This window comes from Thamnophis elegans, chromosome 5 (assembly GCF_009769535.1).
Source record: "Thamnophis elegans isolate rThaEle1 chromosome 5, rThaEle1.pri, whole genome shotgun sequence".
NCBI lineage: Eukaryota > Metazoa > Chordata > Lepidosauria > Squamata > Colubridae > Thamnophis > Thamnophis elegans.
The window spans coordinates 20,639,430-20,658,290 of NC_045545.1; the positions used below are offsets into that span (position 1 = coordinate 20,639,430).

Sequence of the window (18,861 nt, forward strand, 5' to 3'; positions counted from 1 at the left end):
GACATCTACAGTGCACAACTATTAAACTTAACACAGTGTTTATCTAACGCCTGTCTTGTTCTTCAGAGATTGTGGAATCCAGTTCCCTTTCTGCTCCAATTGTAACACGGAAATTCTGCTTTTCCAAAAAATTAATTGGAGGCTTGAGAATGTTGATAGCTCTCTTGGTTTCCAATCCTTGTAACACTTTTTGCCACTTTTCTTTCAAGAGTTTTCTCTGCAATTTCCCCCAAAAGAGAGCAAAGTTTTTTTCCTATCTGGGGTAAGAATGATTGGGGAATTTTATGTAGCATGTGACACAGATTGTGTCATATATATAATTAATTCAAACTCATGTGTTAGTTGCTTCTCATTTAAGTTGGTTGGCTGTGAAAATTGCATTTCACAACAGAACCTGAAGTCTTCAGTAATGTTTTGAGCTTATTTGGTTATTGAGATATTTCCTCATATAAAACACGAGAGCCTGCTTTCAAAATTGTTCTTGTTGAACTGATCTCTCCGAAAAGAATCAGTTAAAACAAAATTGTGTTCCTTTTATCTGCAAAGAATTTAAATAAATTTAATTCCTTTTCATGACTTTTTTGCTATTGTTTTTCTTGGTCTCTTAGAGACAAGTATGTTCCAATTTTGCATCTTGTTAAATGTTGCAAGTACTGATCCCATTATAGAAATACTATGCATTTTAACTTTCCACTAGCCTGTCTTATTAATTAAAAAGTGGAAAACAATTTTAAATATGCTTCTTAAAAAATCTCTGACTGCTTTCCCAGTTCCAGCTTTATTTGTGCCTGATCAGCAAAAACCCACAAATTTAGTATCCAGTAAGTATAATATATATCTTCTATTTTAGTTCCAAAGTACTTAAGATTCTTACTGGTGAATTGATAGTAATCTGATCCATTATTCAATGTGTTTATACTAGTTTCCTCTTACAGCTTGTGAAAGAAGACTTTCTACTGCAATATTTGTTAATTAAAATCATAGTACCAGTGGTAATTTCTTTTAATTTTGTACATGAATCATATTTCTCTTCAAGATCTGTGTTTTTATAATAGTTTAAGCAATTTTTGTTTATTAAAAAGAATAGTGCTGATAACAGTATAACTGCAAACAAAAAATACAAATACAATTATTGACTAACATGTGATATGTATAAATAACCTTTAATCGATATAAAATTGGATTAGAAAATCAATCCAAGATTAATATGAAGCCTTTCACTTTGTCTTTTCCCCCGAATAAGATTAATTAAACTATTGATAGTTATCATAGTTACATTAACAGTTCACTGCTGAAACTTAGATGAGGATTTCTCCTTTCATTTTAGTTTACCAGACCTTTACGTTTTCCAGATTTTAATATTTTAAAATTTATAAGTTATTGCTATCATTGCTTGATCGAACATTGCACCATTTCTTAAATAAATTGTAATGGATTATACAATGATAGCAGAATTATTTTATCTTATTATTTCAGAACTACTATGCAGAAATCATGACTTACTATAAAACCTATTGCCAGGAGTTGCTTTTGCAGCTAATCTGTTATGTATAAATATGAGTGCTAATACAGAATGTCTTTAGTACTGTAAAATATATATATGATTTGTCATGTTATCAGAATAAAGAAACTACTATGCTAGATAGAAGTGCAGTTATACAGTTACTGTATGATTTCTATAATGCTTTTCTCATTGTTTTGTTCACTTTTCTTTGAAGGTTTTCGAATGAGTGGATCATGAGGAACATACTTTAGGGACTTGCCATAGTATGGCTGCTTCTCGATCTACTCGTGTTACAAGATCAACAGTGGGGTTAAATGGTTTGGATGAAAACTTTTGTGGCCGAACATTAAGAAACCGTAGCATAGCTCATCCAGAGGAGGTTTCTTCTCTTCCACAAGTAAGATCAAGATCACCAAAGAAGAAATCAGAATCTCTGCAGACTCAGAAGGGAAATAGCAATGGGAAAGCTAATGATGTCAAGCAACAGAGTTCTAAAGAATCATGGGTAAGCCCTAGAAAGAGAGGCCTCTCAACTTCAGAAAAGGATAATGTTGAGAAACAAATTGTGGAAAATTGTGAGAAGAAACAAGTGGAACCTCTTTCACCAGTTTTAAAGAGAATTAAGCGTTGTTTACGCTCAGAAGCTCAACATAGTTCAGAAGAAGTGCTACCTTCTAAAACAGGGAAAGATCGGTTGGAACATAAACATTCAGTATCAGACAATGTCACGGTCAATCCAGGGCCTAAACGAGCTTGCCGTTGTCTTATATTGGACGATAGTGATAAAAGGGAGGTTAAAAAGGTAACTGTTTGTGCAGAAAAATTAGATCATTCTTCAATAACCGAAGAACTCATAAGTTGTCAGTCTATCAATGGGGTTAATGGGAATGGTTCAAGTGCTTCTAAGTGTGGTGACTGTCAATTGGATGGAGTCACGGCACAGAACAGTGCTGATTCCTGTTCATCTGAGGAAAAAAGTACAGCAAAAAATGGAAATACATCATCATTTTTTCATAGCAGAAATAAGGAGGACAGTTTTATAGACCACAGTGTGCCTTGCACAAATTCACAAGAACAGTTAACCTGTGAGGACCATAAACAAATAAAGAACTGTTTGTCTGAGGAAACTGTTAACCAGATACAAGAGTCAGGTACGGGTACGGGGTCCTTTTATGAAACCCAGTCATCTTTGCTAAGGGATTCTGAGGAGGAAGTAGACGTGGTGGGTTATAGCACTGCCTCAAAAGAGCAGTCTGAAAATACCAACAGCAACCTGGACAGTTATGATAATACAACTGCTTCATGTGAACCTGAACCACCGGTTTTGGACTGTGTTTCAGCTCCAATTTCATCAACATCAGAATCTCAAGAACATAGGTACACCTTGAGAACATCACCATGGAGGGCAGGCTCAACAAAAATTAGCCCTATTAAACAAAATTCTCCATGTAAAGAGAATGGACAGCTTGAAGAGAACAATCATACTGTCCCTGAAAAGAATGTAGAATCAAGTGTTACTAATATCAATGGATCTGGTGCAAACACAGAAATTGCTCCAAGTGAAAGGGAAAGTTACTGTGATTCCAGAGAACATCCAAAGGAAGGACTAAGTAAATCAACTTCAGAAAATAAACTTATTACTCCATCCCTACCATCTGCCAAAGAAAGTGCCAGTCTTCATTCTGTAGACGAAGAGGAGGAAGAACCTGACGTGTATTACTTTGAATCAGATCATGTGGCATTGAAACACAACAAAGAGTATGTGTAAATATGGTAACCATGGATTCTGCTTTTTTGTTTGTTAAATCAAATTTCTAGTTTTCAAAATTTCTCTATTTACTCTAGGATTAATTTTAATAAACTGCTGTCTTTATAAGGCATTTAAATTTTATCTAGTGGGAAAGTAGCAGTTTTTAATCTCATTACATTTAAGGAGCTTTATGTGAATCTGATTTAATATAGATGTAGCAGGAAATTCTTTTTAAAGCGCACTTTTCTGTTTGGAGATTTATTTGGAAATAGACTTTTTACACCACAAGTTTCATTTTAACATTTTAGGTTTTTTATTATTATTTAATATAGAAACATATTTTAGAAACTCATCTACTATCTTACACATTTATTTGAATAATAAAATCTTTAAATTTGTGAATTAGAGGAGTAATGTAGATCAGCTTTGCAAATATGATACTTGGCATTAAGACAGGTGCAGAATGGAAATCATTGATTATTAAATTGATCTCATTCTCGCTCCAATTTTGTTATTTGGTGTACAGGCTTGGGATCGGTAATGGAGGTACAGATATATGAAGTTGGTCTAGAGAAGGAAAATTCTTTTTTCCTTAATCAGTTAACTTTTGTAAAAGATATTGAAGTGACAGGAGTTAACCCTTTCCTACTTCATGATTGTTTTATTGAAAAAACAAATTAGTAACACGCTCCCCTTGATATGTGTGTTAGTAAAAAGTGGATGTGGCTATTAACACACACACTCTTATCTTTGATGTGAGGACGATGTGGCTGCGACATCTGTCACCCCATTGATTACCAGGGTTGATTCAGCTGATCTGGCTGGCTAGGCGGATGTCCCCTTCCTTCCTCACCGCTCCATGTGTGTCCCTCCTGAAGCTGCGCACTCAGTGGAAGAGGACGACCATCCCAGATAGAAGGAGTGTACCGATCTTCGGTCAAGGGTATAGGATAGCTGCGCTCCCCTGCTAGAACCTCCAAAACAAGCTCTCATTTGGGACTACTCTATATGTTAGGAAAGGCAAAAAGATTTTTAGAATTTTTGATAGTACCAGTTTAATTCTGCAGTTTTACTTATATAATCCAAGACCCTATTTATCTAGTAAGAAACAAATTTATATTGAATTCTGTCATCCAGATATGTTTAAAGTTATAATTATTCTTATATATGTTGTTACTACTATTTAGCAGCCTACAAGATTTTAAATAGATAAGGCAACAGTTTTCAGCTGAAAGATCCACTCACCAGAGGGCTGGTGAGTGATTTATTTTAAAAACAGAAATTCATTTTGATATTGAAGTAAACATCCTAAAACATGCTGTAAATCACTTTTTTTGCCTTTCAGGCTGTAAATTTGTTTGAAAATTTGTGCATTTGTTTGAATTGTCCTGGCTTTGTAAAGGAAAGATGCAGATTGTTTTTTATGTTTAGAACAATATCATTTAGGGAAGTATTTCAGTATTATTTCAAAAACATGTGTTTTATATAAAATATATGTTTTAATATTATATATTGATTTTATCTTTTAAAATCTGAAACATTTTTGGCTTGTGATTTTAACCTAGCATATTCTGTAGATTTTTTAAAATTTATGATGGTTTGAATTTCAAGTTTAAGTTAAGATTTAGTTAACCACTTTGTGAAAACCATGTACTGCTTTTATTTCCAAGTGAAAGTTTGCTTTTTGTGTGTGTGCCAATACTATTGTAATAGATAATTGATAAAATGTTGATAAATTGCATGCATAACTCTTTTTCTAAAAAGAAATTCACAATTTAGTCAAGCAGTTTCATTTGGCGCTTGCTGAACTGGCAACTAAAATTGAAGACTGGTTTCATATTTAAACCATTTGAAAAGTTGTCTTGGACTTGCATAGATTGATTATTATACTATTTGAATATATTTTCAGCACACTTGAAAGCAGATGAGTGTTTATTGTTCATAGGTACAAGAATATCACAGCTGTGGCTGATTTGCAGAAAACTGTTAAATGCTTGAGAAGAAAAATAATAGTTCTTTCAATGACCAAATCAACAAACCAACAAATTTCTGATCCTTGAGAAGAACATAGATGAAAAATTGTATGAAATCTGCAATTATTGGTAAATGTCAACAGCGTTGATTTGATACTACACTTTCCTTTTAGGATAATTTCAAATATGCAATTCCCCCCCCCCCCCATTCTACGTCCCCTTTCCTGTAAATCTTCTCTGGAATTACTTCTATAGGCCAGAAATCAATTTAAATTTCATGAAATAATTAAATTTATTTCATGGAAATTCATTAAAATTAGGTGCCTGAGCACACTACCACATACGGTCTAATTGCTATGAGGAATTGTACTCTGTTGCTTTTTTTGCACTTGCTGCAGATATGTTTCAATTCCTTTTCCAATATTTTATACCATATTAATTTTCTATCACATTTCTAACTGAATTAGTCTGAGGTAAATTATAGTGTCAAATTGGTGCAGCAGCGCGGTGCATTTTTTTCTAAAACAATAGGAAAGAGGAAGATAAAAGAAATTTAAAACCTGGGAATTGGGGTTATAGAATCAAGAACATTATCATTCTGTTTACCTGATTATGATTAACTGCATTTATTTAGAATTCTATCTTATCATTTCTAAGCAATTTGGAATAATAGATCAGGTTTTGCTTTGAATTTTTGAATAAACCAGAAGCCTATGTTTATATATAACACAAAACAAACTATAAACATAACCATCTGAGTTTGATTACTTGCTTAGGCTGTCAGGTAGAGAGACGTCAGATGATCAAATAGTGTACACAAGAGACTTGCTTCTTCCTGATAAGCCATGCTTCTGAACAAATATGAGCTATGCATGTGCACCCTACATTACTATTGGTTAACTTTTGATCTCCATATAACCTTTTCTTTTAGCCACTTTTGGATTTCATTTTGCTGTAACTTGGATTTTAGGAGATTTTACCTGGATTTTTTAAATTTACCAGATAAACTATATGCTCATAAATATGTGATTTCACAATAGAATATGCAAGAATAATTCTCAGGGAAATTAAATACTAATATGTATTTAAGGAAATACTTTAGGAAATGGACTGTATCTTACCTGTGATTCAGGCAGTTTGAGACTACAAGTAATTATAGGCTTATGAGCAGTCATGTAAGACAATTCAAAGTTACAATGGACTTCCCTCAAAACTGTTTATGACCTGATTTTGACATTTTATCACAACACATGATAATATTTGGGCTGTTTCACAACTGGCCCACGTTTTCAGCCATTTGCCGCCTCCGAACATGTGACCATGGTTTTTCTTAACATTATCTTTTTATTATTTTGTAAGACACTCAGAATCGCCTCAGCAGTGAGATGGGCAGCATACCCAATAAATAAATAATTTTACAAGTTTTTTTGCGATTGGTGCTGATTTCTGGGGGGAAATGCCTTTTGGCTAAAATTTGCTTAACTGTAGCATTCGCTTAGCAACCACAGGGTTTCTTTAATGACCACCACAAAAAGTCGTAAAATCAAGCATGGTCAAGTGGCAACCTGCTTAGTGACCAGCATAATTTACAGCTGTAATTCTGGGCTTGATTATAGTCATAAATTGGAACTGCCTGTATATAGTACATAAACAGCTGTTGCATAAGGGTCTGCCCCATTTATAGTAACAGTTTGCAGTTCTTTTTAATAAAGTATTGTGAAAAAGTATCAATTTCAACAAATGAAGATAAACTTGTTGATCTGCAGTTTCTTTGGATTCTAACATTTATAAACTGAAAATAATAAAGGAGTATGAAATTGTAGATGAAAACTTGGTATATGTGACTTATGTCTTTATTCTAGAATGTGGCAGTATGTGGCGATTTTAGTTCTGGGATTAATCTCTTGCCTCAGTGTTTGTGGATGATGAGAGTTCAACAATACTTGAGGTGCCATAGTCTGTCCACACTTTAGAATTTCCAAAGAGTTGGTGTTTGGTTTTTTTTACATCTTTTAAATTGTAATTCAGCATTAGAATAAACTCATACATTTTGGTCACATACTATATTCCATTTTGAATCATAACATCTTTCCTGGTTTCTAGGGAATTTTGACTGAGAAAAATAGCTAGAAAATGTCACCATTTGTTATTTAAATAAGGAAAGCTTCGCTATAGATCTGATTTAGATTTCAAAGTAATATTATGAAGAAATACAAATGTGTTTTTTTCTGGTTTACTATTAGCATTCTTTTCAGGATTTCTCTTTTCTTATGATAGACAAAAAATTAAAATAACAAAAAACATACTTGGAAGAGAAATCTGATAACAAATATTGATGCATGGGCAGTCTGGCACATTCTTTGAATATTTACATAAGGGAGTCAGAGTGTCAGTTAATTGAGAAAAGAACTTTACCTGGGAAAATAAAATACCCCATGTTTCCCTGAAAAGAAGATCGGGTCTTATATTAATTTTTGCACCAAAAGACGCATTAGGGTTTATTTTCTGGTTTGGTCTTCTTTTGGGGGAAATACGGTAGTAAATGCATTCATCCGGCTGACAATCTTAGCAGGCTTATTTTTGGGGATAGGATTTATATTACGAGCACCCTGAAAAATCATGCTAGGGTTTATTTTCTGATTGGGTCTTATTTTGGGGGATACATAGTAAAAATATTCAATACTATTAGTGTAGCTTAGGGTTTTTTTTATATTTTGTGTATAGTTTTACAATGTAGCTTGATTGTATGTTATGTTTGTGTCATATTTGAATTGCAGAATTTTGTTCCATATTGCAGAAGAAAAATAATTATATGATTAAAGATAATCCCTGAAGCCTACATGAGCACAGCAACTATTTCAAAGCTTTCTTGTTATTCAGGTTTCTAAACAATCCTGACAAAAAAAGATTTGGCTATCTGGAAGCAGTTTGAAAACCTATAAAACAACAGTTTTTTAAAACAAACATGTGGAATCAAAAGCACTTTTTTCAAAATCATTTCCACAATGCATGCTCCACTTTATAGTTTATATTTACTTTTATTTTGGATTGCTTCTCTAGGATACTTCTATTTCTAAATAAAGTGTTTATTTTGGGGGCTTTAAATTTTAGCATAAAGGTTGATGATGTCATTGTACAATAGGCAATGCAACATGTAATACCTTTAATTCATTAGTTGCATGAAAAAGTTTGAGTAATCTGCTGTATATATTTCAATGAATTCCTAACTGAATGGAAGCACAACCTTTATCCTTTTTTGTCGAATATAAGTTGAGCATGACATCTTTATGTAAATTTGAATATGCATGAATTATGTTAAATTTACAGATGTTAAGATAAGGAAACAGTGAATAAAACTGGTGTAGAAGTTTGGATGTTCTTTCAGTTGATTCATAGCTCTTTTTTTAATTGTGAAGTTCTTAGTAAAGCCCCAAAGGATGATTGATTCATTAGTCTTTAATTAGCTTTGTGAAGACAGTTCCATAGGTGAGAAAATATTCTGATTTTACAATTTCTCAGATTGTGATAGTTTTGTCTTCTTGCAACAATAATGAACCTCTTTATGCTTCAGTAACTGTCAAGCATTGAAAATGAAGATATTCTTACAAAGCAGAAAAAGACTAAAGAAATCCAATCTTAAACTGAAACTAAGCAGTTCCAACTGCAAACGTATGGCTGAGAAAAAGAAGTTATTTGGAATTGCTGAGGCAAGATCTGGGTGAGAAAAATCTCTGCTAGAACCATCCCCAGATTTGCAAAACAGTTCATTGCAGATCTTCAAAAAATTGATTTCTTACATCAATAATATATGTAACTTACAGAATGTTAACAGATTGAGATTTTATTTTGACAGTTCATAGCGCAAAAATAATAATTAAATATTATTAAGTTACTTTCCAATTTCAAAACAGATAGGGTAAAGACAAGTCCAGTCAGTGTCAGGAACTGGGTTGTATTTATTTGTTTGTTTTTTATCATTTATTGGCTACCCATCTTAGCTTAAGGTAACTTTGGTGTTGTATGAAGTATGTATGCAGTATAACAATTTGAAAAAAAGAGTTCCAAAAGAAATTGAAAATATTGCTTTTTGCAATTTGTCATTGAACAGTATTTATTGTTAGGTTATGTTATAAGCTGATGTCTATGTTTGAAGAGTCTTGTGTTAATGCATAATTTTTATTGTATAAAAAGGCTGATATCTTTATGAAATTAATAGTAGATAGTAATATGAAATTTTAGTAGATAGTAATATCAATTTTTTTTAAGTCCCACAATATTTTTTTCTGATCAATTACACATCTGTTTCATTAATTTCTGAGTAGAATTCATTATCTCAGGCTGTTTACTTTGACAAGTTTGTGTTCATCTCTGCACCTGTAACTGATGAAGAATGAAAAATTTATGCAAAAACTTTAAAATATAATCTGCTAATAATAGCACCATTGGAACTTCTATGTGATATAAAGTATTTCTTCATCATAAGGCACTTTCTCTAACCCACCATAAAAGCCCCATAATTTATAATCAGTTCAAAATTGTGCACATTTTGTTCTCAGGTTTTGTCTAGAAATGTAACTCTCTTGTGGTTTCCTTTAAGAATATAAAAAAGTAAAGGTTTCCCCTATCCAGTCGTGTTTGACTCAAGGGGCTGGTGCTCTTTTCTTAGTCAAGGGAGCCCAAAGACATGTGGCCCAGCATGATTATACACCCAGTATGTATATCTTCAATTGCAGTGATGAAATACTGCCATGCATTCAATTAAGCGTATCAGTCAACAAATCCAAGATGTTCATGATTTCAGGTTATACAAATCAATTTTATGTTGTATGTGATGGGCAAGAATATGACGTGTTGCTTGAATTGTATTCATATTGCTGATACAGTCACTGATTCTAAACACTTCAAATCTGAATAGTATCTGATTCTTCATTATATGAGTGCAGAATGCTCTACTCCTAAACAACTAAAGAAATCCTAGCTGATCCATTTATAACTAAAGTAGCATTATACTATGTTTACTTGTGGCAACATGTGTACAATAATTTTCTTCTTTAGGACAGTATTGTATTTATGTGTGAAAGACAGAAAGCTTGAAGGTTGAAAACATTCACTGTAATGTTAATTTTCATATACAATTTCAACAAATATTAATTAAATGTAAGAAAAGCCCTAAACTCTTTAAAATAACTTTGTTGCCACCCAGAAACAAGCCATTTGATTATGGAGCTTAAAATACATTTATTAATATTTTATGTAACTGGAAGTTGAGCTAAAATTACTGTGCGGTCCTTGGTGGTCTTTGAACTTGGTTGTTCTCTTGCAAATGTTTCATTACTTAACTAGATAACATCATCAGTGCCAAAATGGAGAGGGGTTTGTAAATGTTTACAAGAGAATAACCAAGTTTAGAGATCACCAAGAACCTCAAAGTTCAACCCTGAGCTATAAATACTCTCTTCTATTGGTAAAATTATTTTCTTCGACAGAGCATTAGAATGTGATTTAAAATAGTTATTTCAGTACTCTCTAGAACAGCGGTTCTCAACCTGTGGGTCGCAACCCCTTTGGGGGGTCAAACGACCCTTTCACAAGGGTCGCCTAAGACCATCCACCTCCACCAGCATTGGCCATGCTCAGGAGTGCGCCCTGAAGCGGCAGGTGCATGAAGAGTGCCAGGTGGCAAAGCAGCCTCCTCCCAGCTCTGGGCGCAACCCAGGCGCCACCCCGCCTGGTCTCCACGCCAGGGAAAGGCCGAGGCGCTGAAGGAGAAGAGAGACAGGTTCTTCTGGGTGGTGGATCAGCCTCGCCTCTGACGGATCTCCGAAGTGAGTGTGGTTGGCAGCGCCACTTCAGCCCAGCTGCCTGCACAGGGGCTCGAAGGCTCCCAGAGAGCAGGAGACCATCAGGGCAGTTGGGGCACTTCAGCCAGCAGGACGGGCTCTCACCCAGGCAGGCACATGCCGGGATTCAAGCCGCCTTGGGCCTGGATGCTGCCTTTGCCGCTCCCACCGCCAGTCCTGTCCTGCGGGCTAAACTGAGCTTGGAGGCTTTTTGGCCCCCGGAATGGGCTGGCAGGAGAGGCTGGAGGGGAGGACAGGCCACCCATTCCTTCCGTCGGAAGCACAGTACAGTGTAGCTGAAGCCTACATTTAAAATCCAATTCAAAGTGCAATTTCTTAATCTGTTAAATTGATTGCTCGCACGAATTAATGCCTGGTTGTAATGATAAAGAAAGAAAGAAAGAAAGAAAGAAAGAAAGAAAGAAAGAGAAAGGGGAGGGAGGGAGGAAGGGAAGGAAAGAAAGGAAAGAAAGAAGAAAAGGGAGGGAGGAATAGAAACAGAAAGGGGAGGGGGGAATGGAAAGAAAAAGAAAGAAAAACGAAGAAGAGGGAGGGAGGAATAGAAAGAGAGAAAGAAAGGAAAAAAACTGGGTGGGGGGGGAACGAAATGCCTAAACTTAATAAAGGTAAAGTCATGTAAATCCCAACCTGGCTGATCTTCTCCCAAAATAAGATTGGCAGATTAATCACTATGCTTTAATTATATTCAATTTGTAATAATGAAAATACATCCTGCATATCACATATTTACATTACAATTATTAAAAGTAGCAAAATTACAGTTAAGAAGTAGCAACGAAAATAATTTTATGGTTGGGGGTCACCACAACATGAGGAACTGCATTAAAGGGTCGCGACATTGGGAAGGTTGAGAACCACTGCTCTAGAATTAAATCTTTGACTGACCTGATCCAATTACAGGTCTTTATATTAATTTATAGAGATGTCTTTCTAAATGTGCACTTACAGAATTCTGCCTCCAAGGAAGCTTGCCTCAATTGCCATCTTTTAGGAAATCGCGATATACTGAAATAATTGTTCAGCTTCAAAATCTTAAGCAATTTGTTTCTTTACTGTTGAGTATTTATATTTTGGCTTTGTTTTTAATTGCAGAGCAGTGTTTTGTACATTCAACATTTGGAGTGATCTTAAAAGGTTTTCATTCACATACCTCTGGGTTTCTAGCTTCCTGGGTATTTAAAACGATACAGACATCGGAGTGTAAGATACTCCTTCCCCAACTTGGTCCTGTCTCGTTTTTTATGAATTACAATGTTCATCTTGCTCTTTTTATATTGGAGTTATAACCCAAACCTTCAGAGCTGATATATGCATTTTGTTCTTGGAGCATTTTTAGAAGGTATGCAATGAAGTTTAAAATCTTCTTAAGCAATATTTATAAATACATTGGTTTCACTTTTCTGTTACATAGATATCAGACTGATGTGGATTTAGGGTATTGGAATCGTTTAGTGGCAGCGGGTTTTTTTGGTGGTACAGTTGATAGCTAGAAACTTAATCTGAAGTTACAAAAAGGTTATTCTATTCAGCATCTAGGGATTTTTTTGTATCTACAACATTTGTTTTATTGTTGATTTTCAAAAATGTTGCTTTCATTACTATTGTTGAATATTAAAAGAATTTCTGACTTTTTAAATACTTGTGATATTCATGGTTCTGTTATTTTATTTTATTTTTGCTTGAGTCTTTCAGATAAATGTGCTGGGTGCTAAGGTTTTGTTTTTGCTTTCATTTCTACTCCCACTTTGGTTTGCTTGCGCATAGAAGTCTATAGTGAGCTGTTTCCCTTTATCTGTAGTTATCAGAGACTGTTACAAACGATTGCAGTACTCGAGGCTCAGCGAACTCAAGCTGTCCAAGATCTTGAGAGTTTAGGCAGACATCAGAGAGAAGCACTGAAAGATCCCATTGGATTTGTGGAAAGTCTCCAGAAGAAGGTATAGCAATAGGAATCTTTTCATAAGCGATGTTTGATAACTGATACTTCATCTCCTGCAGACAGTGAGAGTAAATAGTAATAATAAGAGAGTAGGTGATCTCTCCAGAGGAGCCCTTCGATCTATTGTTCTAAAATCATTTCTCCAAAGCTGTGTTTATTTAAAATTGAATTAGTCATTTGTTCATGAAATTGGATGAATAATGATGACACCTTTATTTGCAGTTCTTTTCTGTTTTCAGTATTTCTTGTATTCAGTATTGCACCAATGTTCTTGCTTCATTATATCACTGGGAAATAGCATCTGAATATGTCACTGGGTAATTTTATCATCAGATTATTGATTTTGTGGAATGTATTTTATTATTAAAGAACAATAATAAAGTGAATGTATTTAAAGGGATATGATATCTATCTATATATATTGAACATTGTTCAGCTTTAGTTTTTTTGTTTCTATTTTTTTTTTGGTCTTTTTGTAACCTCTCAGGATATAATTGTTCAGAATCTTAATGAGCAAATAATTTAATGGAAAAAGGCAACAAATGGTGATGAAATTTTAAGCATCAATCTATAACAATTTTAAATATGATCTGTTTAATGAGCCATCATTTTCTGCTTCTTCTATATTTTATTTTCTATGCTTTTATTACTCTTGAAATAATTCCTTAAATGTGTGGCAGTATAGTAATACAGAGCTCGAGATCTGGCATTGCCTTAATATTAGTCCCAGTATATGTAATTTTATATCATATTACTTGGTGTTTTTTCTGTGTAAATGTTTCATTTTTTCCCCTGTCAGGTTGATGTAGGGCTTCCATTTCCACAAAGGGTTGTCAAGCTGCCAGAGATATCCTGGGACCAATATACCACAAGCCTTGGGAATTTTGAAAGAGAATTCAGAAACCGAAAGCGTAACAGTAGACGAGCCAAGCTTATTTTTGATAAAGGTAAGTATAAAATTATTATGCTTTATAGAAGAAAAGCACTATAACTGCACTATATTGATTCTTTTTTATTTTTGTAGGTTTACCTACAAGACCAAAAAGCCCTTTGGATCCCAGAAAGGAAGGAGAGGCTACTTCATACTCTGTTTTGCCTTTTAGTGACTGTCCAGAATCTTCAACAAACAACCGTCCACAAGTAAATATGAACAGAACTAAAGTATTGCTCATATTTTCCAAAGCAGCTCTTTGAAAAATGTAGATAATTTATTGGGAAGAACTGTAGCCTTTTCTGTTTGATCAAATTATTCTTAAACTCCTTATAGACAAATGCTACAATGCCTTATTGTCAAAGCCACAGTATCCACTTCCAACTAGGTCAGTAGGTGATGGTTAAGTCAGTAAATGCTTTTATCTCTGTATAATCTTTAGTTTTGCTAGGAGTGAATTAACTGTTTGCAGCTCTGCTATTCTTCCTTTTTTGGTCAATAAATGAAGCCAGGTTTTCTGCTTGAAGGACAAGGAATGCAACTTTCTAGCAATTTTCCATTCCCTGCTCAACAATACAAACTTGAAAGCATTTTCCTTCAGACCACCTTTTTTATTTGACTGAAATGCATATTATTTAAATTCCTTTCTTGTTATGCACTGTATTTCAGCAGATGATAAGAGGGCGACTTTGTGATGAGACCAAACCTGAATCTTTTAATCAGCTGTGGACAGTAGAAGAACAGGTATTGCAATAACTGTTATTTTAAAGTGAGATCATCATATAGTATTGATTTTGTTTTTCTGTTCTGTCTGTTCTTTCCTCTCCCCAACTTCATTTAAAGATGACTAGAGTTCTTTTTTGTGAGAATCAAATTGTGTTGACAACTATCATTGTTTACCATTTCAGAAAAAACTTGAACAATTACTTTTGAAGTATCCTCCAGAAGAAGTAGAATCTCGGCGATGGCAAAAAATTGCAGATGACTTGGGTAATAGAACTGCAAAGCAGGTAATGAGCTGCATTATGTTATTTTTTAGACAACTAATAAATAGTTTCTTATATTTGGTAAAGCAGGTTTTTAAAAGAAACAATTGTGTTTCTTCTAAAGAAATACAGTTAAAATACAATAGATGGCTTTCCATGGATGTCCTTTCCCTCATTCCAGCCCCAAAGCCTGAGATAAAGGCCAAGTTTTTTTATGCCTTTCTGAAGGCCAAAAAGGTTGGGGTCAGCCACATTCAAGTCAGGTGTGGAGGTAGGGATCATTCTATAAGGCAAATGCCAAAATGCGAAAGACATACCTTCTGAGTCTCAACAAATGGCGTTGTTTTTAAGAAGTGTGCCTACCTGTTACAATGTGTGGGAGAGGCAAATATCATTGGGTAGAGGCAGTTCTGCAAATAAGTCTGGTGCCATGTAAGGCTTTATAGATGGTATCCAGCACCTTGAACATCCAAAAGCTTAAAGGAGCCAATTTACTTTGCTTCCTAGTGATGTTACATGGGCACATGCCCATAATTACCCAGGGCGCTGAATTTTTGCCCATTTGTTTCTTTCATGTGGCTTTCAAGGACAACCCCATGTATAGTTTATGTAATAATCTAGTCAGGAAGTGACTAGGGCATATGTCTTGCATACAAGACAAATTTGTGCAAATATCTTGCTGCCACCTACTCTTCAAGCAGGAACTGGCACTCCAGGAGGACCCTCACTTTGTCCTTTAAGTTTGACCAGGGGAGTTCAATCCTATTTAGGAGCAAAGATAGAAAGCGTCCCATTCTGGGATCCAGAGGACCCAAAATCCAAAAGTACCCAGTTTGGCAAGGTTTGAGTCAAAGACTGTTCCCATCCTTATCTTCACAACCTCCAACACTGGGACAGAACCGTGACAGCCTCACTTGATTGACCAAAGGATAGAGATGTATGGTCCCACACTGACAAATGACCTTCCTTAGTAGCCTCATTAAATATTAAAAAGAAAAATGAATTAGTGAATTAAGGATGTGTATTTTTAAAAACCCAATCTATATCAGAAGACATTACTTCATAAGGGACAATTTCTATAACACATACCACCCTGCTATTCTGTAGTAGACTGCTTTGCTAATCTACTTGCTAATCAGGGGTAATGCTGGAGAACTATCATTTTAAGATGTAACTGGATGGGAAAATAGCATATATTAAACAAATTTAATATATTTTAATTCAGATTACACTCTAAATATGGAAAAGCCATCTTTATTCTAAATACACTAGGAAAAATACTATATCCTAATTGAAAATTCAGGAAACTTTAATGAAGTTGGTTTTGATGCGGGATTTGAAGATGAGACTAGAGAGTCTTTCTGAGAGAAGAATACATTGCTCTTGTCTTTTTATAATATAGAAAACAGCTTGGTAGCAGAAGGAGTCACTCATATTTATTTTTCTTAATTAAGTCTTGGCGTACATAATTATTTATTGTTCAAGAATTATATTTTTAAATATTTTCTAATAGATGTTTTCCTCTGACTTTAGGTTGCCAGCAGAGTGCAGAAATATTTCATAAAACTGACTAAAGCTGGTATTCCGGTTCCAGGCAGAACACCAAACTTGTATTTATACTCTAAAAAGGTAAAATCACAAGATTTTAGATTAATTTCTAAGATTTACTGTCCTTCAGTCCATAATAAGAGGGTTTCCAAAGAAAAAATAAAATTTGGACCCCAAATCAAATATAGGCAATATTCTAAATCTGAGTTGAAACAGATTCTCAGATTGGGTCCAACTGGATGTTTTTAAAATCAAAAACCACATCATCTGTGCAAAATTTTTTACTTGTGTTTAAGTAGACTGCATATCATCATTCAATATGCCAAGTTAAGAACTGAACTCTGATCTTCTTACATATGAATAAAGATTGTTGCATGTTCACCATGTTCTGTCCATACTGTAGCTTCTTGACTTTTATGTAATTTGCTCACAAGGACTGTGTGATGTTCTGGAATTCCCATTTTTCTAAGCACGTTCCACAACTTGACATGATTAACACAATCACTTTTTTTTTGTATTCTTCAATTATACATTGTGAATCAACAATAATGTTTCATATTTGTTGGCCTTTTCTAAAGCCAACTTGAACATCTAGCTTCTTTTTCTTGGTATAGGAGTAAATCTTCATTGCATTATCCTATCGTTTTGCTAGCATGTGAATTTTGTCAGAAAGCAGACCACACACAGAATACATAGGGCTTACACCTATTGTGAACAACTACATACTACTGAAACTCATGTTTGTGTATAACCTTTAACTAAGCAAAATGATTCATCTGTAGAGCAACAAGGTACCTCACATGGGTTAAATGAGTCAAAAATGCAGGACTCATGACTCTTGTGGAATTGAAATTTGGCAAGTGTTATAAAACATTTTATGACATAAAAATTATAAGACATTATATGACATGATACAAAAGTCATGAAATGTTTCCCATGCTAAACTCCTGATGCTTGATTGTGCTATACACTTCAACATGGTCCACTTTCAAGGCAGATACATATCTGACTGTCTGCCTGAATTTTTGAGAACTTGTTAGTACGTTAGAAGTTCTGCCATTGTTGATGGAATCAACAATGGCAGACCTGCCAGAATATGGAATCTGGCAAGGAAATATTTATGAAACGATGTGTAGTACCTAGTAATAATGAAGTTACTTTATGCATTAGTGGAATTAAATCAATGTTGCCTGTTTCTTTAAAATTTAAAGTACAAAATGTTTCTGTAGAGTTGACAATTCAATGTGACAGAATGTCATTATGAAAGCTGCTGGCAGAAATGTACAAATTACACTTTGGAAACAACCGATGCTAAATATGCTATTTTGGAAAAAAATGACTAATTGAACAATTTATTTTCCAAAATATTTGTGATTAGCTGAAAAAAATGTTATAACAGACATTAAACAGATATCAAAGGTATTGTTAAAAGCTTTTTATGCAGCTCACATTTTTTCTCATTCTTTAAAAATCGTATTTCTTCACCTCTGCTTAAAAAGGCATATTTAAATGCCATTGTTTTAAATAATCATCAGTTATTGTATAAAGCATTTTGTTTAGCTAAGAGGTTTGAGCACACCTATAGCAACTAGTTTTAAAAGGTACCAGGTGAAAGTGATTATCCAAATCCCATTCAATTAGGTTTCAATCCTGATTTTTGAATGAAACACTATTGATGAGGCTTATAAATTATTTTTGCCAGGAACTAAGCATAGGGCAGTGATGGCTCCCGTGCCAAAAGCAGGGCGAGCGCACGGGAGAAAACAAACAGTTTTCTCTTTGTATCGCTCCCTTTCTGTTTTGTTTTGTTTTTGCTTGAGTTTCTTCATCAATTGTTCCTATGACAGGGAAGAGGGATAATATTCTTCTTTTGTAGACATCTCATCTTTGCTATCTTGCTCTGCACATGGCTTCCAATAGTGAAACAAGCAAACAAAATAAAATCTCAGATATACTGACAATGAATAATAACAAAAAGATAAACTGTCCTGGTTGCCACAGAGACCATTGTGAATAACCATTACGGACAGATTTACGTTGGCACAGATCAGTCACTCACCTTTCATTCACCTTCATGCAGATATGACAGAAGCTGCAAAGCCTCGTACTTTATTCAGAACTTGGATAACTAAAGATGTGGCCTGTTTTCCTTTAAAAGCAATGTTATATTTAGGCATGGCATAATATGAAAGGCTTTTTATGGATACCTTTTGAAACCAGTCATTAAGAAATTTTAATTTGAGGGGAGGGGTCCTTGGGGCTTGGTGGTTTTTATGCAGGCGTTTTATTACTCAAATCAGGTAACATCATTAGTGCTAGTAAGGAGTGGGGTTTGCTCTCAGTTTATATTCCAGAGCTTTCTCTTGTCC

The 18,861-nt window shown here is 34.4% G+C and overlaps 1 protein-coding gene across 5 annotated transcripts in view; it reads left to right on the forward strand.

Annotated features, from left to right (window-relative positions):
• ZZZ3 (zinc finger ZZ-type containing 3) overlaps nt 1-18,861 on the forward strand; it is a 50,416-nt gene that overhangs the window by 22,936 nt on the left and 8,619 nt on the right. For 4 of the 5 annotated variants that reach the window (XM_032219094.1, XM_032219097.1, XM_032219096.1 and 1 more), the window contains 7 exons: nt 1,719-3,262; nt 12,887-13,025; nt 13,827-13,974; nt 14,052-14,167; nt 14,628-14,702; nt 14,867-14,968; nt 16,478-16,573. In XM_032219094.1, the coding sequence (XP_032074985.1) occupies nt 1,770-3,262; nt 12,887-13,025; nt 13,827-13,974; nt 14,052-14,167; nt 14,628-14,702; nt 14,867-14,968; nt 16,478-16,573 (2,169 nt within the window). In that variant the 5' untranslated portion in view covers nt 1,719-1,769. The remainder of the gene's footprint in view (nt 1-1,718; nt 3,263-12,886; nt 13,026-13,826; nt 13,975-14,051; nt 14,168-14,627; nt 14,703-14,866; nt 14,969-16,477; nt 16,574-18,861) is intronic. The other variant, XM_032219098.1, reaches the window with a different exon arrangement.